A 23473-nucleotide genomic window follows, 5' to 3' on the forward strand; every position below is an offset into this window, starting at 1 on the left:
AATAGAAGTGTGGTGCGTACACATTAATTTTGATTAACTTTCACATGTCAAATGGTGTAATAAGTAAGGTCTTTTTATTTTTCAGATGGGTTCTATGTTGCCATATAAGAGAATGGGTTCTCTAAGACTTAATAGGTGTAGTTAATCAAACAGTGAGATTTACGGGGGGTACTTACTTAAACCTGGTTCAGGAGAGGAAAATGACAGTTTACAGTTTTTTTGGGGGGTCAGACTTTATTCATTTAATTCCACTGTAATGTATTAATTTTGTTTCATTTTAATGTTAGCTAATTTGGGAAATAAAGAGTATATTTTGTACCAAAGGGAATTCATTAGCCCAATTTGCATTTTTAGCTAACACCCAGAATGATATGCAACAAACGAGGTAGGTGCCGCTGCCTGTTAGTTTAACTTTGTTTAAACGAGTGTCTTTTGGTCCTGAAAACTTTTAAGACACACACACACACACACACTAAACACAAAGGAAACGGATAATGAACCGGGTAAAGGCCGAGAGAGGTCAAAGTTATGACCTCTCACCAAGGCGCTTAAGAAAAGACTGACACGGTGGCGTAGGTGCGTGGTCCTTGACCATTCTTCACCCGACATACGCACGTGTTGCCAGATCTCACAAGATTCCTTAATTTCATCTGCGTTTTAACCGGATCCAGCTGGGCGCTAGAAATTATCCTATTGTTAAGACTGAAGGTTTGTTCGCGTATGAACAAAAGAGTTGTATTGGTCCAAACAGAAAGCACTGTTTGTTCATGAAAAGGAATTTCAGAACAAAGAGAAAGAGACAGAATAAAGAATTTCTTGAAAGTGCTTAAGTAGATTTCTCAAAATAGATCGGTCAGTGGGAAGAGGGCAAGAAGAGAAAAATGCTGGAACCTAACCTCGCGTAAGTTCGGGGTATTACTGTATACAAAACAAGAGAAACTGGAAGTCTGAGCACGTGCATTAAGGACTGGAATTGAACAAAAATTATTACTTACAGATAACTGGGATTTCAACCAAAATGAAAAAATGATCTCACTCTTTTGCAGGCTGGAAAGAACAATGATGAACATATTACACTCAAGCCCTGTCTTTCTTAATACATAGTTCACCACAGAAAATTAAATTTTTCTTAATAAAAAAATACTACTGAAAATCCTATTTTTCACAACACCTAAACCCTTAATGCTGAGACTGAAAAAATGATAGATGAAGATGAAGTTGCAGTGGAACACAGCAATCCAATAAAAAAACTCCTAAGGAAGTATGAAACCTGTTCATCTGTCAAAAGATGCACAAGGGATGAAACCACCTGCTCCTGGAAGACCTGGAACCATATGCGCATGTAATCACAGGAAGAATAAGGTTATAATTCTTTTCCACCAAGCTTTGTAAGTGCAATGGGTTTGATAAGAAATATTCAAATATTAAGTTAAAACATACTTAGGGTTCTTGCAACTACTCTTCTGTATTGAAGTGCAAGCAATCTAAAAATGGTTAAAATGGTTATGTGTCTAGGGTTCTCTAGTCTTTATGACTGGCATTACGTATATTATCATTGAACATGATAATACTTACTGAGCATAAAAATAGTATAAGATGAAATGTGTAAAATTCATCCAGAATAAAAATCTTGCAATCTGCAGCATTGCTGAGAAAACCCTTCGGATTGTCCAAACTCGATAAGGCTCCAAAAGCTGAAATGAACAGACATTTTAACTAAAAACAAAGTTACAAAAATATTTTATAACAAAATTATTTTTTATATATACTTACCAAGTAGCTAGTACGTAGCTAATGAGTTTCAACTCTACGCAGCTAAAAATTTGAAAAAATTTTGGAATTTGTGGTAGCGGTCTTTTGTTTTGGGTGTAGGTACTATAGTCCTGCCCACTTTCAGGAATGAATAGGTACAACAAAGCTGAAGAGCTAAATTCAAATAATATTTTATACAGTATTCCTTATAAAAAACCACAAGAAGATTTATACAGTGTTCCCCCCGTATTCGCGGGGGATGCGTACCAGACCCCCCCGTGAATAGTTAGAATCCGCGAATGTTTGGAACCCCTATAAAAGCGCTAAAAACAGCCTATTTCGTTAGTTAAAACTTAAGAAAAACCACTACAAATTTTCATACTTGGTTTTTTAAATAGTTTTATCACAAAAAGTGCATTTTATGATGAAATTGATCACAAAAACCAGGAATTTGTGGATACTTCTCATAGAAAAATACCGCGAATGCGCGAATTTTCCGCGAATAATGCAGGGAAACGTTCCCGAGAGAAATCCGCGAATGTGTGAGTCCGCGAATCCGGAGAACGCGAATACGGGGGGTCCACTGTATTGGTCAAAATTCGAAAGGACTAAAAGTGAGATGTTCTCATAACAAATATGTCATATCATGAGATTTAACATATAACGGCATTGTGGATCACTGGCTTAAGACAGGCCATGCTATTAAATGGGATAATTCCTCAATAATTTGCATGGTCAAAGATCACCGCAAAAGGAATCTGTTGGAGTCCATTTTTATTGAAGCCATGTCAACAAGGAATATAAATCTCCATCTCCAATTATACCTTGATCCTCTTTCATTGTCACTCTTAAAGAACATGCCGCCCAGATTAACAGACTGTAACCCTAGCCCTCCCTTCTATTTTTGTAAATAAAGTTTTGTCAACTTCTCTTGTATTCACTGTGAACTTGAAAATGTAGAATAAACTACAAAAGTACTTGTTCAAATTCCTGGTTTTCACTCACTTTCTTACATGGATTTGGTGATATTCTCAAGCAAGTGTTCCTTCATGCTACATTGGATATCATATGATAATGTAGTAATAATACATAAGATATGATAATATACAGTAAAACAACAGTTTTATTAAAATGATCATTATTCTCAATACACAACTATTATTCGACTTTTGTTAATGGATATCAGTCATCATAACAACCTAACTGAGGCAACAGTCTCTCTCACTCTCTTTGTATATTGCAAATAATGATAATCTTAATAAAACTGCTGTTCTACTGTATCTAATAATCATACTGCATGTATTATTACCATATAGTATTATAATATAAACAGAGTGATTGGCCATTTGCATTCTGGTTTTGCTTACATTATCAAAATAATCAGCTGACCACTACTGATATTAATGTCTTTAGTTGCCGAATGGAATTTCATTCAGAGATAAGTTTCTTTTGTAAATTATCAATGCTGTTTAAAAATAGCCACTACTGCTACTTTATTTATAAATTTAATGAAGTACATATGTATTTTTGCCAATTTCAGATGGTGCTTTTGCCCCCCCGCTGCCATATGACAATGTTTATATTCTGTAATGCGTTTAACTTTTGCAAATAATAATTTTCTCCAGAATATATTCAGGTTTATAAAGCTTTTTGGTTTTTAGAATTAGGAATAAAGATCGTACACTTGTAGTAAAGTGCAGCTTGCTCATCCTAATGTCTAATTATGGTAATTATACATGGTAATTACTGTAATTACAGTTGTTTTGTTTACAGTATCAGTAGCTGTGTCACTTGTGATTCACTTGAATTACCTATGGTTTTTATCATTATTACATGTCTTGTTTACACTGTCGATAGCTGTGATGGTAGTTAACTATTGACACAACTATTGACACTACAGGGGTTAGCCTATCATTAAAAATCTTGGCAGGATTTAAGGTTTGCTTTTTATACTCTACGTATAAGCTGGCCCCCATTTTGGAGGAGGTCTTTAAGGTTAAAAGGTTGCCTTATATGCCAGCATTTAAAGTAAATATTTTCCAAATTACCCTTTTTTTCACAGAAAATGTGCAAAAGATTGTAGTTAGTGTATACTACTATTTCGCAAACCATAACACTAATCTGTTTTCCTATTGTTTTATATCAAACTTCAAAACAAATTATATTGTATATTTTCCTGTCCCATACTTTATAAGATACAGAATCCTATTTTATAAATTTCCTGCTAATTAAAAAGCTTCATTTAATGGAAATCTGGTACCTTTTACTGCATCCAGTTTTTCCTCGTCACCCAGCAACACAGGAGTGCCCCCATCACCTATAGACTATTGTGAGGGGACTGTTGGTCTCCCAACTTCTTCTACCTCCCAAGTGCCTCTGATGGAAGATAGATCTCCAGTGACGATCACCAGCCCTCGTGATTCTCCCCACCCTCTCTCTCCCCCCAACCCCCCCATCGTGGATGTAGATGTGTGATCATGAGGGGTCTAGCAGCTGGCAGATACAAACAAGCAGAAAGAAGAGAAGAACCTCTCGTTCGGCTGCTGGACCAGAGCCCAACATTCGAGTTTCACATCGCCCGAAACCTGAGAAGAGATGTCACGTAGTAATTCACAATCTGCGCTCATCGGTGACGCTAAACGCCATAGTGGAGAGAGTCAAGTTTCTCATAGGTTTTGACCCACTCATCTCTCACAAACTCCCAATGCAGAAGTAAACAAAGTGGCTTACAGGATTAACTGCCTATTTCAACACCTTGATGTTCTTAAAGGCGAGAATTTTGGTCCTAATATATTAGTTTCAAGATATAACCTAATCCGGGACCAACAGCTCCCCCTCCCCGGGAACTTACTGACACCCCAACCAGGGTCACTTCCACCGCAAGCGCTAGCCAACCGCTCCTGGCGAGTGACTGCCCAGACCTCCTGGCTAACCAGTCCCATCCACCCAATATGGTTCTGATTTCCCCATAAGTGCAAGGTCTCCAACGACTCATCGACACTTGCTGCCAACATGCAAAGGAATTTGATATCCTATACAACGAAACCAAGACCCAGTGCATATTGCTGCTCCAAAGATCGCTGAAGCAAATTGTAAAACCACAAATTTTTCCTCGCAAATCATCGGCTGGAGTTCGTACACGAATTTCCATATTTGGGTCACATTACCACGGACAACCTAAAACATACAGCATACATAGAACAGAGGCATTGTAAACTATGTGCAACTGGCAACATGACTACAAGGAGGTTTGCCTTCTGTCACCGAGACTTGAAACTGCTGCGGCTCTTATTGCTACAGCATCTATGGGTGTTCCCTGTGGATGAACTACACCAGGGAGACTATGAGACGTATCACTGTTGTTCATGACAACATTTTGAGATGCCTCACAAACACTCCTCGCTACCACTCCGCCACACAGATGTTCACAGAAAACCACCTGGGCAATTAAAAAATCATTGTAAGGCAAACAATGTCCAGTCCGATCACCCGACTTCGAAACAGCAGCAATTCGCTCATACAAAGCATCCTAAGTAGTGAGGCAAGAAGTTCTAAATTGTGGGGATGGGAAAATGTGGCTTTTGTTCCCTAAATGACTTAATCTCTGATTTTGCAAAATGTCATCTGCAGAATCTGTCACTATTATTGCATTGCTATGATTATTGTCATTACTTGGTATATTCCTTTTTTTCATTATTACTGTGATTATAATCAACATAGTTTTTACAATCTATTTTTAACTATTCTCAATCTTAGTACGGGCATGACCATTATTTTGACTACCTTCTTTTATACTACCTCAGCAAATATGGATAATGCCGATTAAGCTTTGGTTTTCTTTTTTTATCATGTTATCTTATGTATCTAGACTGTATGTTACTGTCTATTCTTTGTATATTCCTTGAATATGGCCTTGAGCTGAAAATAATAATAATTATTATTATTATTCTGCTGAATAAAATGCCAGAATTCAGTGAATTAATCTTATATATTATCTTTTCTATTTTCCTTATTACTCGCTCTTCTGGCTCAGTGATACTTTGCAATAATTGTCCAATATTCATATTGGGGATAATGCTGAAAGTGGTATTTTATTTAGAACAAGCTTTATTAATCAAAGACTGGTATTATCAGTATACGGGTCCAGATCAAGCAGGGGTCGTCGTCAGTGTTGGTATCATTACATAAGAGAGGTCAATGTCAGGCCGGGGTCGTCTCTGGTATTCAGCTGGTATTAATGCTGGTGTAGCTCTGGCTTATCGCTACGTTTCAACCTTCTCGTAGGTCATCTTCATGGCTGGTCAGCAAAAGAAGTGAAGAGATGGTGTCAGCATGCTGATATTTATAGTGGCTCGAATCCTAGAGCTGCGTTCTTATTGGTCGAGCCGGCCAATGGTTGCAGGGATTCAGCCATTCGAGCGCTTGAGTAGTGTATCCAGAAATGAATGTCTGAAGTCCTACCTGCGGCAGGAGTCCTATCATCCCACTGGGGCTCCTGGATATTTGGCATTGTTGGGTGGTCGTTCGCTGCTGATCTTCCAGGAGCACCAGCGGGATAATAGGACTCCTGCTGCAGGTAGGACTCCAGACATTAATTCCCGGATACACTACTCGAGCGCTTGGACGGCTGAATCCCTGCAACCATCGACAAGAGATCCCAGACTTCCCCCCAGACCAGCTCGACCAATAAGAACGCAGCTCTAGGATTCGAGACACTATAAATATCGGCATGCAGACAACAGCTCTTCACTTCTACTGCTGACCAGCCATGAAGATGACCTACAAGAAGGTTGAAACGTCGTGATAAGCCAGAGCTACATCAGCATTAATACCAGCGTAATACCAGAGATGACCCCGGCCTGACATTGACCTCTCTTATGGAATGATACCAACACTGATGACAACCCCTGCTTGATCTGGACCTGAGGAATGCCTTTCCATATACCAATATTCTGATAATACCAGTATTCTGATAATACCAGTATACTGATAATACCAGTCTTTGATTAATAAAGCTTGTTCTAAATAAAATACCACTTTCAGCATTATCCAAATATAAATATTGTCCAATTATTGCGAAGTATCACTGAGCCAGAAAAGAGTAATAAGAAAAATAGAAAAGATAGTATATATATTAAGATAATTAGCTGAATTCTGCCATTTTATTCAACAGATTTTGTTTAAGAGAGGGTCTTCTTCCAAAATATTATTATTATTATTACAGTAGTGCCTCAGGTTGTGAAATTAATCCGTTCCAAAGCGGCCTTCGCAACCTGATTTTTTCGTATCTAGAACTAAGTTTTACATGTAAATTGCCTAATTCGTTCCAAGCCCTACAAAAACACAACAGTAAATTTTATAAGTAAGCTAAATTGACCAATAAACAATGAAATACATCAATTTGGACCATTCAGTAGTTAACCTAACCGTTACTGTACCTGTAAATAAAGTGTATTAGTGTACAGGATACAAGAAATACTGTACGTACATGTACATACGTATGTAGTAAAATGTGGAACCTTACCTTTCGAGAGAGGCGATGTCTGAAAGTGGCGACAGAGGGGGAGGACAAACGACAGAAAACATGAGCACTTAACTTTATGAAACATTAAAAAATGCCAGAAAACATTAACACTAAACTTTACGAAACACATTAACAAATGGCAGAAAACATTAACACTTCTTACTTCTTGATTATCTCCATCTTCGTCTCCATAGAAAACATCCTCTTCTTTCCGTGAACTTCAGCAACATTCTTTGGACCCATGGCTAATAACGTAAGTCATTAAGTTCACACACAACACGATACAGTAACTTACAGTACAACGAAAGCAAAATCACTAACACAAATTTATGTTAACAAACGAAATATATGTAAACGAACGAATTCCAGGAGTTTACGATAATGCTGCCGCAAAAAATGGCCATGGAACGCCTCTACATAGAGGCATGATGGGACAGATGCTGACCAATAGGAGAGCAGGATCTTATGGCAGTGACTAGCATCAGGAACCATGGGAGAGTGGGAGGATGGTGGGGAGTCTACCGAGTTCGCGGTGCGCCAGTTTTAAAATTGTTCTCGTGGCCCGGGCGAATCTCGGACTTTACCCTTTCGCAACCTGAATTATTTTTGTATACAGAAGCAAAAAAATCTTCGTCTTTGCTTTCGTAACCTGAATTTTTTGTACGTAGGGACTTTCGTAAGTAGAAGTTCCACTGTATTATATTATTATCATTATTATTATAATTATTTATTATTATTATTATTATTATTTCAAACCACTGACAATCAATAGTTTATAAGAATTACTCACCCCGGCTTGAAAATCCGTGAACGGCATGTAAGGTCCTGTCAAGAGACATGGTAAATAGAGACAGTACCCAAGCAGAGTAGCAAGCAAGGGTAATGCACTAAGCTGGCCATCAGGGTCTGTATCACACACTTCAAGACTAAAACTTAAACTTCTCAAGATGATCCAAGCAACAACTACGGACACCATATAATCTCCATCAGGTATGCCCTCCACCCAAGTTTCCTGAGAAAGAGATAAAAACCTAAGAGTTCTTTTATTTTGATTGAACAAATATGTAAATGAACCTTCATTACATAACTTCAAATATCATTACTTTTAAACTCCTGATGGTGAGTTTCATTTCTAAATAACATAGCAATTACTGCTCCTTCTCAAAATAAATCTAATGCACTCTTATCAATTTGGTAAAATGATTTAATACTTACCAAATAAGCTATGAAGAATTGTGTGTTAAAAAGTACAAGTATGAGACACCACGTCAACCATATTATTAGTTTTAGTCTCGTCAATAATACGATGAACATGATTGAAGGGACAATGAAGCAGAGCAAGGTCCCCACAAAACCGATTAATGGATATGCTACGCCCACACTGAAGACAATGTAGAAACTGCACAAATGCTGAAAAGAACAGAAATTATTTATCAACTTGTGCCCAACATTTAGTCAATACAACATATTAACATCACAAAACCTTTGGGCTGTCCATTTCTAGCCTCTTTAATACAAGAAGTGTGAGGAGTTGAAAGGTTCATAGGAAAATTATAAACATATCCATGTTTCATTTATATTTTTCAAAATACTGTGTACCTTTTTCAATGTGCATATCTCAATGTATTAATTTTCAAAATTGAGATTTTCCTACAATAGTAACAAATGACAATTACAACACTAGAAACCAGAGTACATTAAATTTCTTTTAGGTGAAAAAGATTTAAAGAAATATAACTTCATAATTTGACAGGCTTCTGGTTCTGTAAAATGTGTATCCTGGGGTTGTCTGTAAGCTTTAAATGAGTTTGGAAGACAAGACAAATAGAAAATTAGCTCTAGTGAATCACAGTGAGATGAGAGAACACTAAGCCTATATTCAGACCTTGCTAAACCAACATCTGAATTCAGTAATTGAAAAAACATTTGCAGCAAGAGAAGGTAGGCTCTATGGATTCTGAAATAACATTAGAATCTGTATTGCTGATGAAAATCCCACTGCCAGGTTTCTGACAACGGTGAAACTGTTGATAGAAGTAAAAAGGATAATAAACAAGTAAGTATCATGTTAAATGATACAGGGAATAGATAGACACTCACATTGCTACTATTATGCATATGGTAAAGCTGGGTTGTATGATTACTCCAAGGTGTACCTGTCAAAGGACCTCTCTCCCTTAAGAAAAGTGAGAGAGACTTGTGGGAGAATATATATCATATGAAGATGAAACTGTCATGGCTCTATTTTTGCCTACCAACATGAACTCACCCCAACATCCTTAACTTAAACCACGATATAATGGTAAAATTAGGGCCATGTACTGCTACCTGACAGTAGACACCCCAACACTTGAGATAATGGAATGCAAGTCACTCACCAATGCAGATGCAATAACATTTTCTGTATGGATGAATTAAAGTAAATAAACTGACAATAACGTATAGGAGGCTTTGAGGAGCAAAGTTATGCATGACTTTTGATGCTCCCTTGAGTAACCGGTCAAAAAATATGATCAAATCATCAACAAGAGACTAAGAAAAAAGTAAGCAAAGCAGGTATTACAGAAATCTTATGACAAAATTACAGCCAACAATCCTTGGATGGGATGCAGTGTAAATTGCCTATATGTTCAATAAAAAACTACAACCACAGGTTTTTGGCTGCTACCATTACAGATCCCCCTACTATATGTAGTAGGTGCAGATCTAATTTTTGTACCATTACCAATCCTTGCCTGGAATGTTGTTCCTGGCCTGTGTTGTAGTACAAAGCATCCTACAAGAAGAGGGAGCATCGTAGAGGATCTGCTTGTCCTTCTTGGGAGGGTTTTTTGCATCCTCATTTGGACGGTTCAGCATCCCCTTCTTCCAAAGATGTATTTGGAAAGATATTACTGTAAAGTTTTTTTTTATAATAAAGCATGTTGTACAATATTCAAAATATTTGCTAATTATTTTCATTTTAAGTTCCAGGCTACTTTTACTGGAAAATAAAATGAAAATAATTAGTGAATATTTTAAATATTATACAATATGCTTTATCACAGAGAGAGAGAGAGAGAGAGAGAGGGGGGGGGAGGGGGTGCACAACCAGAAATGAGCTTAATAGATACATAGCTACATTATAAGTATGCTGTAAATTATTTTTATCATAAAAATCAGTATTTAGTCATATACACAATATGAAAAAATACAGTAATTAGTGAAAAAATAGTGTTGCTCTACAAAGATAAAGCAAATTAATAATAATTTTAGAGATATGGTCAATAAAAGAAAGTCTGTTAATTAGTGAAAGTTCCACGTGGAAAAGTGAATAATGAGCTCCACAAAAATATATGACAAAGTGGACCATGGAAATGTGAACCACGCAAAATTGGGGGGGGGGGGGGGGGGGGGGGGGGGGGGGGGGGGGGGACACTGTATGTCTACAACAGCAAAGATAAATATTAAAGTTAAACACAATTTAATTTTTACATGACTGCCATTTTGGCCAACAGCCCATGTGATTCATCTCTACAACACTGGCCATTTGCCTCTCCTTATTTATATACGTACCTGTCATGTGGTAGTCACTTACTAACCCCCAATGTGAGAACTATCCCTTATTATACAGGAAATCGTCACAGACAAAGACCAATAGATTTAAAAACTAACTTTAAAAATCCTGGCATTTCTAGTAAGAAACTTTAAATTTTGAGTCTGGCCACTATCCCAGACACTTGATTCAGCTCTGGTCCTTCTTCCAATCAAATGTCTGTTTTATTTTTACCTTAAGCATGTAAGATTAGTCATATGCAAGCATCAGGTGTAAGCAAGTGTAACAAAGCTCACTCATGATACTGCCTTGTTTTTTCTTTCGCATCAAGTATGATGAATTAGACACCAAAGACAAAAGTAATGATGCTGGAAATTTGCCAGCCTTAGAGAATATGTTAAGTTCCTCCTCTAATTAAGGAAGACAGAGATGAAGAAAAATAAGCATAAGAAACAGAACTAGAAAAGTGGACTTTGCAAAAATTTAGCAAACTGTTTCAGTCTGCCCAAATTCTTACAGACATAATTACAGAATACAATCCTTTCTAGGACAGTGTACAGCCATCTCACTTGTACAATCATCCAAGCTTTACAACTCTTACAAAATTTTGATAAAAAATGAACCTGCTTCAACATAATCTGATCCTGATATTCAGGATTCCTCAATAAGAAACCATTACTGCATGCCCCACGCATGCAGTAATGGTTTCTTATTTCTCAACGGATACCAACTAACCTAACGCATCATCTGAAGTATCAAAGCTTAACATTTTGCTTGAGACATGCACTTTACCTGCATCTCATTATGTGAGAAATGTAACTCCATTAACATCCATTAGCTTGTCTGGCATTACATTCCTCTTGCCTGGAATGTATTTGGCTGACAGCTCTACCAAGTGTGCTACCACCCACTCGTGCACCTGCACTGTCAATAAGTGTAGCGAAAGAGACACTAGGCTCATCAACACCACCAAGTGTCCCATAATTCAATCCTGAAACTCTTAAAATGCCTGAAAGGCTGCCTTGAGCACCAAGATATTGATGTGAAGGTGCTTGTTTCAAACCCACACCAGAAATCAGCAACTTCTCCAGATGTGTCCATCTTGCGTACTATGACATCATAACACAAATGGCTTCACTTCAAAACAAAGAATGCTTTGTTATAAAACATCTTATAAAATTAAACCATCTTATAAAATCAAACAAGTGTTCCTTATAATACATTTCGATAACACCCACATTTCACCAATGCATACAATCAAAATAAAATAATATTGACTAAACTTTAAAAACTGTTATATACAATCACAACGAACTCTGCAAAATATTCTCTGTATCTTCGGAAGTCCGAGTCCTCGGGTCCTTCCCTGGCATGGTTCTCCTAATCTAGTCTCCCTGCAGAAGGGAGAAATTTGGCAGAACCCAGAATGTAAGCCTTTGTGTTGGGACTACATGGGGTGTGACATCCCAATTGGGGTTCTTCCTATGCGACTCACGCCTCCCATTATAAGCCCAGGAGGTTGAGTACCAAGGGTGACTCAGTCCTGCTTGGAGTTCCAAGTCCTTGAAGCTCCTGAATCATGTACAAAACCATCAACGGTAGCTTTCTCTACCCACGTGTCCAAAGAGACGTTGGAAGAGGTAGGCACATCATCAGTCCTGGGAGGTCCTGGGAGGTAACTTCCCAGAACTGGTTTTGATTATGCAGGTTGGGGCTATTCGTGAACTTGAGCTCATGAGTCCAGACACCGGGGAGAGTCAATGAAGATCCCTCTGCCTCCCCCATGGAGGGAGGTAGCCCTTTGGAAGCTCCATGACAGGACTTCTTCGGGGGATGGGAACCTTCTTTTTCTTCTTCTTCCAGTGGGGAGCTTCGGAAGGTGTGGCGACAGCACCAGACCAAGAAGACGACAATGAAGACAACACCTTGAGACTCTTCTCCTTCAACTTCTGAGACATCTTCAGGAGAGCCTGGCCCCAAATGAAGGGGTGAGCAGCAGGCACAGCAGAAGGAAGGGTTACCATACAGTAAGCCCATGCATAATGACAGCCAGGGTAGTCAGAGGAGGGGGCATGCATTGTTACACTGATTGTTGTCTTAGCAAAAGCAGTCATTGTAACATAACGCAGTGGTGGTAGTTACCGTTGCATGAGTCACTGGGAGCATCACAGGGGTATGAAAAGATCTCAGGTGACTCAGAAGGCTCTGCATACAAGAAACACCCAAAAGCCCTAGGGAGAGCCATGTCCCCAGAGTTCCTCATTCTCTCCTGAAGAGAAAAAAGTAGGGTTAGTGGTGGCAGTCCTCCTGCATAAAAGGGGATACCTCCCCCTAAGCGAACGAAGACCACTGAGCAGAGGTTGTCGTGATTACCCGTCCCCCAACGCCAACTTCCACTTGAAGTAAGCAGAGAAGACTAAGGGGAGATCAGTCTTGTAGGAGTGACAGCAAGGCAGGGAAGCTTTGAGGAGGAATGAAAGAGGAAGAAGCGTTGGAAACGAACGCCATTGTCAGTGGCGTAGTATTACCCCAAGACGAAACCTTGGAGGCCTTCTCCTTATATTTCTCCCTCTGAGAAAACCTCATTCACTGCACTGGCAGAAGACACTGATAACACAGAGTTCTGGTTACAGTCATGTCCTCTGCACTATTTGCAGAGGACATGAAGGTCAACATCAACTGAGGAGCAGTAGTAGGTACAAGGTTTAGAAGCAGTAATAGGGCATAAACATTGTGCACCGCTATTCTACTTGGGCTTCGATGGTTCGAAGGTTTTCACTGCAATAATCTCACAAACATAATCAGGATAATATTTCGAACACAAACAGAAAAGATCCCACTGGGAAAAAACAAAGTGACCAAAAGCAAAGTGAATGCTTAGCATCAGGGCAGGAGGGATTCCCACCAGTCGGACAGTAGTTAACTACCTAACCACCTTGTTTAAAAGTTAAACAGCTGTTTCCAGCTGCACTGAAGCACACAGGCAGTCCCCAGTTATCTGTGGGGGTTCCGTTCCTGAGGGGTGCCAATAAGCGAAAACCGCCATTAACTGAAACTCGGCGATTTATGGTGGCAATAGTCAATTATCGGCGCCATAAGCACCATTATGGCACTCCTGTTAGGTATAATATTATGGCGCCATAAGGCACCTTATGGCACCAATAACCAGAACTTGGCCTGTTATGGTGCCATAAATCGCTGATTTTATTGCGCTAGACAAGCACCATAAAACCGACTGCCAATAACTGGGGACTGCCTGTATTCCTTATGTAAAGACCAACGGTTTGTGTACGTGTAAGAACAAACTTTTTTACTGTAATGTCAAGGCAGTATTACGTATCAGAATTTACATGAATGACCTTACCTGTGGGTAATATTTTCTGATGAACTGAGCTAAGACAACATGGAGCAAGGCCCATGGGCCACACCTGAGCAATATGGGTGGCCAGACATACCACTCAGTGTCAGTCATATCTTGACGTTTTCCAAACCAGCTGCTATCATGAGTAGTGAGATCTAAATACTGGCCCCATCCTAGTAAAAAAAAAATTTTTTTTTTAAATACGAATAAAATTCTGAAATTACACATCATTTCACTGTAATGAAATAGTATAATAACCTCTTCTATACATGAAGCATGCCATAATATATGTATCACCAAAATATAACATTTCTGGAAAATTCATCATAGCATCAATAAAAATTTTCTTATATTCAGCAAGTGTACTTATCAATATTCCAGTATTTAGCTATACATATTGTATGTGAAATTAATTCTCCCCTGTCCTCTGCTCTTTCTGTTAACCTCTTATTAGTTTAGCTTTTCATCTGTCCCCCATTTCCTAGGCCTTCCTACAGGTCTTCATTTAGTTTATCTACTGCTTTTCTGGCTGGCTAACTGTTCTCTCTATCTTAACATGTCCAAATCATTTTCATCTCTGATATCTCAGTCCAACTGCTGGACACCTCATCTCGCTGCCACTTCATTTGTAATAGTCCTTCTAATCATCTCATTGTACGCTGATTTATGATCCAGAATACATGTTAGTCACAGCTTTTCAAAATCTCAAAATTTCTTTGTCAGCATCTAGATATGCTTCCTCTATCACAGTAGCACAGGACTTATACATGCACCATAGGTTTGTACCCTTTACTAAGGGGATTTTTGAAATCACTAGCAGTCTAGCTATCTCATTCCATTTCATCTATGATGCCACTACTCTTTTCTAAAAGCCCTCTTAATTCTTGCTTTAAAGTCCAGTGTGCCAATGGTGACAAGAGTGTTCTATTCCAAGACTTGCCCTTGAACCACACCATGATTCTCTACTTGATTCTCTTCCAATTTGCTCTTTGAATACAATTCTGGAATACAAAATCTCTTACTCAATGCATATTTCACATAAGAATGGGTTTTGTGTGTCACCATCTATTTAATTTGGTACAAACCACTAAGTTTACCCTACACTTCACCTTTCCAACAAAAGCCTCATGGCCACACTCCTGACTGAAGTTTGCCATTGCTTCGTTGCCTTTCATCAAAAGCCTAGTTTTGCATGTGTTGATTTTCAGCCCTTTCCCTTCTATGTTGCTCTTCCATTTTAAAAAACATTTCTATGGGCTCTTCCTTAAATTCCGCTAAAAGTAACAAGTCATCAGCATATTATATACATGGTGATGTTTGTAATTTTTTTTTTTTTTTTTTTTTTTTGGGGGGGCCAATTTGGTGAGATTCTAAATACAGTATGAACTATTTCCAACTTACAATTTGTGGTTGTCCAATATTCAATTTTGTTTTACAGTTACTCATAGCATCTGAATTGTGTTAGTGACAAGATATACTATAATATGACTCTAGACCTGTTATGGTAGTAGAATATCGCTAGCTTAATGAACATTCTGCTACCCTCAGCCTTTGTAATGTCCTTCTGACTATTTGTTTAGGTACTGTGTCACATGCCTTCTCAAATAATTTATTTTTTCAGTAGTTGTCTATAATAAAGACTGCTTCTGATGCTGACTTCTCTGGCATTATGCTAAAATAACTATTATTGACTTTAATAATTATCATAATTATTATCCTATTATGTTGTTCCCTCCCAGAATTATCTTGGTGCTTGAAGGGTCTCTATTCTTCAACGGAAATATGCACACCTTGACTTCACCACATACTTCTCTCTCTATAGTCATTCCCTCAAGACATACATAATTTTGCATTTGCATATCCTTTTAAGTAGTTTCTTCACCCAGTTTTTGAAGTTACATGAGCTAACATTTTATTTTTCACTTATTAATTTTCTAGTTTCATGTTAATATTCTTTTGACTATCTCTCTGTCATCTTTCTAAGCCTTGCTATCAAACCAGCTCATAGCTCTTCATCTAGTGTTAAAAATGTCTCACCTGGTACAACAGTACAATCCTTTTAACACAATCAATTAGCATTTCAGCCTCACTACTCTTGCAAGGTAACATGTCTCACCTGGCACAACAGTACAATCCTTTTAAAAAAATCAATCAGCATTTGAGCCTCACTATTCTTGCATGTTATCAACTTCTCTCTGGGCTTCTTTAACATTGTGTTTTGCAACTTAAACCCTTGGTTTTGGTTGAATCTCATTACTGCTAATCACGCCTGGGTGAAAGAACTGTCTGGATAGTCTCCCTCTTGACCTTCATCTATTGTCTAAGAGACAGCTAGAACTGTCTAGAACTGTCTAGACACTAGAGGGAGGAAAGACAAGACACTTTTTTTGCTCCTGTAAACAAAGGCCCAGTTCTAATCTTGAAAAAACTTCTTGGGTGTACTAGAGAAGAAACAAGAGAGGTAACTTCCTTCAAATGCTCAAAAAATCAGACAGATGCAGTGGCAGATCTAAAAATCTTTCAATGGGGGGGCACTTAGGATTATTATCTATATATGTGTATGTGTATGTGTAAGTGTATATGTATATGTGTGTGTATATGTATATGTGTATGTGTAAGTGTATATGTATATGTGTGTGTATATGTATATGTATATGTGTAAGTGTATAGTATATGTGGTGTCGTCTCTCTCTCTCCTGTATGTATCTCTCTCTCTCTCCTTTCTCGCTCTCTATATATATATATTATATAATATATACTAATATACTATATATATATATGGACTATATATATAGATATATATATATAATATATATATATCATATATTATCTAATATATATATCTATAATATTAATATTACTATTCTAGTATTATACTATAATATTACTATATATATCTATATATATATATATAATATATACTATGTATATATATATATATGGCTATATCTATATATATATATCGTATTATATATACTATTTATCTCTATATATACTATATGTCTATATATATATATAATATATATATATATCTAATACTATATATATATATATATACTATATATATATATAATATATATATATACTATATTATTTATTGACTATATATATATATAGTATATATATATATTATATATCTATATATATATACTAATATATATATATATACTATTATATCTATTATTACTAATATATAATATATATATATATATAATATCTATACTATAGTATATATATCCTATATATCTATATATCTATCTATATACTATATATACTATTTTATATATATAATATTTATATATAGATACTCTATCTATATATATATATAATATATACCACTATATATTATATAGACTATATTATATATACTAGTATGTAATACTATATATATTATACATATATATATTTTATATAAATCTATATCATCTATGTATATATATATATATATATAATATATATATCTATCTTACTATATATTATATATATAATCTATATACTATAATATAGTATATATATATATGTATATATATACTAATATACATATATATATCCTCTATACATATATATCTACTATACATATATATATACTATATCTCTCTCTCTCTCTCGTCTCTCTCTCTCTCTCTCTCTCTCTCTCTCCTCTCTCTCTTCTCTCTCTCTCTCTCGTAGTAGCCATCTTGCTTGGTGAGACGTACCCGCGTGAAGTCAGATTAATCAACAGATATCACAAGTTTAACATACGACTAGAATTTGAGAAATATCTAGAAGTGTTCGTGAACTATCGGTGATAAGATTAGTGTGAAAATAGTAGGATAAAGCGTCTTCTAAGTTAGTTTATCAAGTGTAATACTATAAATCAGAACAAGATGGCAGTAAGTTCCAACTGCGGGAAGAGGTGGCGTAATTTGGCGTGTTTAGCAGATTTGCAATACGATGAGGTAGCAGGAAGGGAACTGGCATTTCTCATCTATGAAATCAGCAACAGTCCTAACCAAAAAGATACAAAGCATTCATAGATATATTAGAAGGATATAATCCTTCAAACTGGAACAAATCTAATGAAAACATCTTGAAAATAATTGAAGAAGTTCCAAATAAAATCCAAGTGGTCAAGAGACTCATAAAGAAAATATACATAAACCAACATATTCCGACAAAGAAAATGAATAAGGTGAATCTTGTGAATATCCTAATTGATGCATTAGGAAAAAGAATGCCAAAAGCATGCAAACTGTGTAAGGTTTGGTATAGCATAGTCAATCCACAAAACCTAATCAGAAAATGTGCTGCATGCAACATTCCGACCCATCCACAGTGTGCTGAGGTAATACAAGATTTGAGAAAAGATACAAGAATTTTTTTGTTCAACATTTTGTCTATCATGGATAGACAATGTTATTAAATCAAGATTGAATGTACAAATAGTTGAGGATGAAGAAGAAGAGGAAGAGGAAGAAGAAGAAGAAAAAGAAGAAGAGGAAAACGGAAGAGAAGTAAACAAAATGAAATGACAGAAAAAAATAAGGAAAACAAAGAACAAGATAAAAGTATGGATGCAGAGATACTCATTGATACTACATATGAGGCAATAAAGCAGCATACCTACGAAGAAATAAATTACGATATGACAACAGAAAAGCAAATCCCGAAGAGGCTCTACCCAGATCTACACAATGACGGGAAAGAGGAAAAATAGACAAGAAAGACAAAATCTGCAACCTTTTGAAAAGAGGGAATTGCAGATTGGAGAAAGATGTTACTACAAACATCCTAAGATATGGTCAAAACTATGAAATATATGGTAAATGTGCATACTTAGATGGATATGGGGATGATTGCAGAGATCTGCATCCAAAAATATGTAAAAACCTAAAAGAAGGAAAAGGATGTAAGTTCGACAAAAAATGCAAATATATGCACCCTGTAGCCATGAATCATAATCAAATAAATAACCAACCAAGTAATAAAATCCAAAATAAGAAAGAAACAAATAAAGAGAGAAATCAAGAATATCAGGTAAAAGAGAAAAGCAAACCACCAATGAGATAGCAGAGGTGTCAGCAAAAAATTTCAAAGCATCAGCTCCGAAATTCTACTCAAGAGATAATAACTGTATTTATTATGCAAGAGGATATTGCAGAAACGGAGAAAAATTGCAGATTCAGACACAAAATGAATAATTATGATGAAGGAAGATCAAATATTATGGAAAAGTTGGATTTTTTAATGTCAGAATTTCTGGAAATGAAAAAAAGAACAACATACCAGAACAGGAAAGAGACATGGGAAAATCCTTATTTCTACCATTATTAAATGAAGGAGAAAACACGCAAACCATCATAGTGATGAATGCGCAGGGTTTAGTTACGAGTAACTCAAAAAGAAAAATAGAGTACTTAGAAGAACTAACCCAAAATGAAAAGAAAATAGATATAATGAATATAAGTGAAACCTGGTATTCCCAAGAGACTGGGAATGATGATCAAATAAAAGGGTTCCAAACTTATAGATCAGATAGAAAAAATAGGAATCAAGGGGGAACCGCAATATATGGGAAAGACAAAAAACAAGGAAAAATATATGAGAAATATAGTAACTCAGAATGTGAACTAATAGCGGTAGAATTTGAATCTGAAAAATTGATGAACATAGTAATATATAGACCTCCTAATACTAAAGAGTTTGACTTAATAATTGAAAAATTGGATGATATATGTAGAAATCACAAGGACTGGACTATTCTCCTATCTGGTGACTTCAACTTTCCTTTAGTAGAATGGAAAGAACGAATAGGAGATTGTGGTTGTACTTATACATATAAAAAAGAGAGTAATAGTAGTGCAGAAGATAAGAGGCAATTTGAAAAGCTATTAGATATGCTACTAGAATACAACATTCAACAAATAAATCACCTGCCAACAAGAAAGGAAAATACTTTAGACCTAGTATTTGTGAACGAGATGAATTATGTTAAAGAAATAATAGTTTATAATGCGAGTATTTCAGACCATAATGTCATAGAATTAACAGTTCATTCCAGAGCAAGTGAAAATAGAGATAAGCAAGAAATGAAAAAGTGGGAAGGATATGGGAAATACAACTTCTACAGTAAAATAAATAAAATAAAATGGTCAGAAATTAATGAAGAATTAAACAAAGATTGGGATAACATTTTCGTAAGTGACGACATAAGGGTAAATACGGAGATATTATATAAAATATTGGAGAAAATAGTGGAAAAATATATACCGAAGAAGAAAAGTAAACATCATTCATGCATACCAAGAGACAGAAGGATCTTGTTCCAGAAAATCAGAAAGTGGAAAAAAGGTCTTGCAAAAGAAAAAAATGCATGGAAAGTTATAGAACTAAAAAGTAAGATAGAAAATGCAGAACAAAAGATTATACAATCAAAAGAAAATGAAAAACGGGACTTGGAAGAAAAAACCCTATTAAATATCAAGCAAAACCCCAAACTATTATACTCATATGCGAAGAAGATGAATAAAAGAAGAATAGAATTGAAGGGAGATTAACGAATGAAAAAAAGGAAATTTGCAACATACTGGCAGAACGATATAAGAGAGAATTCACCCCTAGAATAGATAATGAAGATAATGATATAGAAGTAAGGGAAGAAAACAGTGAATATTTAGCTGACATAGAAATTAATGAAGCTGATATTGTGCAGGCAATTAATGAAATTAAAAATGGAGCCGCTGCAGGGCCGGATGGAGTCCCTGCTATTTTGTTAAAGAAAGTAGTTCATTATATCGCAAAGCCACTTGCAATATTATTAAGACAAAGTGTAGATACAGGCAAGATTTATGATGAGCACAAATTAGCATATATCACCCCTACTTTCAAAAGTGGATCAAGACTAGAGGCAAGTAATTATAGGCCTGTGAGTCTAACATCACATATTATGAAAGTGTATGAAAGGGTAATGAAGAAAAATATTATGAAACATTTAATAAAAAATAATTTGTTTAATATAGGACAACACGGTTTCGTACCCGGAAAAAGTACACAAACCCAACTGTTAGTCCACCGTGAGAACATATTCAAAAATATGAAAAGCGGAAATGAAACAAGATGTGGTTTATCTAGACTTTGCAAAGCTTTTGACAAAGTAGACCATAATATATTAGCAAAGAAAATTAGAAAACACAATATCGTAGATAAAGTAGGAAGATGGTTAAAAGAATTTTTACACAACAGAAAACAGATAGTTATTGCAAACGATGAGAAATCGGATGAAACCAAGGTAATATCCGGTGTGCCACAAGGTACGGTGCTAGCTGCAATATTGTTTGTTATTATGATTGAAGACATAGACAGTAATGTTAAGGATTCGGTAGTGAGTAGTTTCGCTGATGACACAAGAATAAGTAGAGAAATTACTTGTGATGAGATAGGAACGCTCTACAAAGAGACCTTAACAAAGTATATGATTGGGCAGAGGTAAATAGGATGGTATTTAACTCTGATAAATTTGAATCAATAAATTATGGAGACAGAGAAGGAAAGCTATATGCATATAGGGGACCTAATAATGAGACAATCACAAATAAGGAAGCAGTTAAAGACCTTGGTGTGATGATGAATAGGAACATGTTATGCAATGATCAAATAGCCATTCTGTTGGCAAAATGTAAAGCAAAAAGGGGAATGTTGTTACGGCACTTCAAAACAAGAAAAGCTGAACACATGATTATGCTTTATAAAACATATGTTCGTAGTCCACTTGAATATTGCAATATGATATGGTACCCACACTATCAAAAGGATATTGCACAAATAGAGAGTGTACAAAGGTCCTTTACAGCTAGAATAGAAGAAGTTAAGGACCTAGACTACTGGGAAAGACTACAATCCTTAAAATTATATAGTCTAGAAAGGAGAAGAGAACGCTACATGATAATTCAGGCATGGAAACAGATAGAAGGAATAACAGAAAATATCATGGAACTAAAAATATCAGAAAGAGCAAGCAGAGGTAGATTAATCGTGCCCCTAAAATAACTATACCGAAGGAAAAATAGGAAAGCACACAGGACATTAATCCACTACGCACCAGTCACGATAAGCAGCGTCTATTCAATGCGTTGCCAGCTCATCTGAGGAATATATCAGGAGTGAGCGTAGATGTGTTTAAGAATAAGCTCGACAAATATCTAAACTGCATCTCAGACCATCCAAGATTGGAAGATGCAAAATATACCGGAAGATGTACTAGCAACTCTCTGGTAGACATTAGAGGCGCCTCACACTGAGGGACCTGGGGCAACCCGAACGAACTGTAAGGTCTGTAAGGTAAGGTCTCTCTCTCTCTCTCTCTCTATATATATATATACGTATATATATATATATATATATATATATATATATATATATATATATATATATATATATATATCTATCTATATATATATATCTATATATTAGATATAGATATATATATATATATATATATATATATATATATATATATATATATATATATATATATATATATATCTATATCTATTATATATATATTTTATCTATATATATCTATATATATATATCTATCTATATATATCTATATTCTAGATAGATATATTGTTACGTATATAGGGCCTTGAGAGAAGCTAGATACGTAAACGGAAATAATTGAGGGATTTCAAGAGGGAATTGCTTGAACTTACCGTAAACTGATAGTTATTGATTTGTTCTTTTTCTTTAGAGGAAGGTCGCCAGAAAACTCAGCTCGTTACTTTAAAAACTATTTATTTACAAAAAGGCCCGTGCTGGCCTGGAGAAAAGTTAAATGATATTGGCCCCCACGTTGGGGCTTATAATCTCATTCAATTCAAGCTGATTTTCATTCACTTGGGTTAATGCACACTTGCGGCAGAGAGACGGCACGTGACTCATGGAATCTGGAAAAGAATCCCAGATTAAACGAGATAAAAGGAAAAATGACTTCTTGCTTTGATTAAGGCTGATTAATTCTCTAACATTGGGGAAGGTAAACTCGAATGGTTCACTGAGGTATGCACGAAAACTTGGTCTTTAACAAGTCACAAAGGGGAGCACGTTGGGCCCGATGAGGACAAAGGGCTTCTGATGTAGAAGGGTAAAAATGAGAATTGAAAATGAATTTAGCAAGAGTCGTATGGTAGTAAAAGGTGCTGGGTTGAAGTTTACACTTTCAGACGTACCTTTATGCAATATTCTGTGTATCCTTGTAGAAGAATGCGGCCTGACCTCTGTTCAGGTCTGGGGTTCGTGTCCACCAGTACGTCGTGGGTAGGCC

The 23473-nt window shown here is 36.1% G+C and overlaps 1 protein-coding gene across 3 annotated transcripts in view; it reads right to left on the minus strand.

The window, feature by feature from the left end:
- LOC135214462 (protein-cysteine N-palmitoyltransferase HHAT-like) overlaps positions 1–23473 on the minus strand; it is a 134530-nt gene that overhangs the window by 38086 nt on the left and 72971 nt on the right. For all 3 annotated transcript variants that reach the window (XM_064248801.1, XM_064248798.1, XM_064248799.1), the window contains exons 3-6: positions 14176–14345; positions 8492–8686; positions 8067–8288; positions 1576–1694 (exon numbers count right to left, since the gene is read on the minus strand). In XM_064248801.1, the coding sequence (XP_064104871.1) occupies positions 1576–1694; positions 8067–8288; positions 8492–8686; positions 14176–14345 (706 nt within the window). The remainder of the gene's footprint in view (positions 1–1575; positions 1695–8066; positions 8289–8491; positions 8687–14175; positions 14346–23473) is intronic.

The sequence above is a fragment of the Macrobrachium nipponense genome, chromosome 45 (assembly GCF_015104395.2).
Source record: "Macrobrachium nipponense isolate FS-2020 chromosome 45, ASM1510439v2, whole genome shotgun sequence".
NCBI classification, from domain to species: domain Eukaryota; kingdom Metazoa; phylum Arthropoda; class Malacostraca; order Decapoda; family Palaemonidae; genus Macrobrachium; species Macrobrachium nipponense.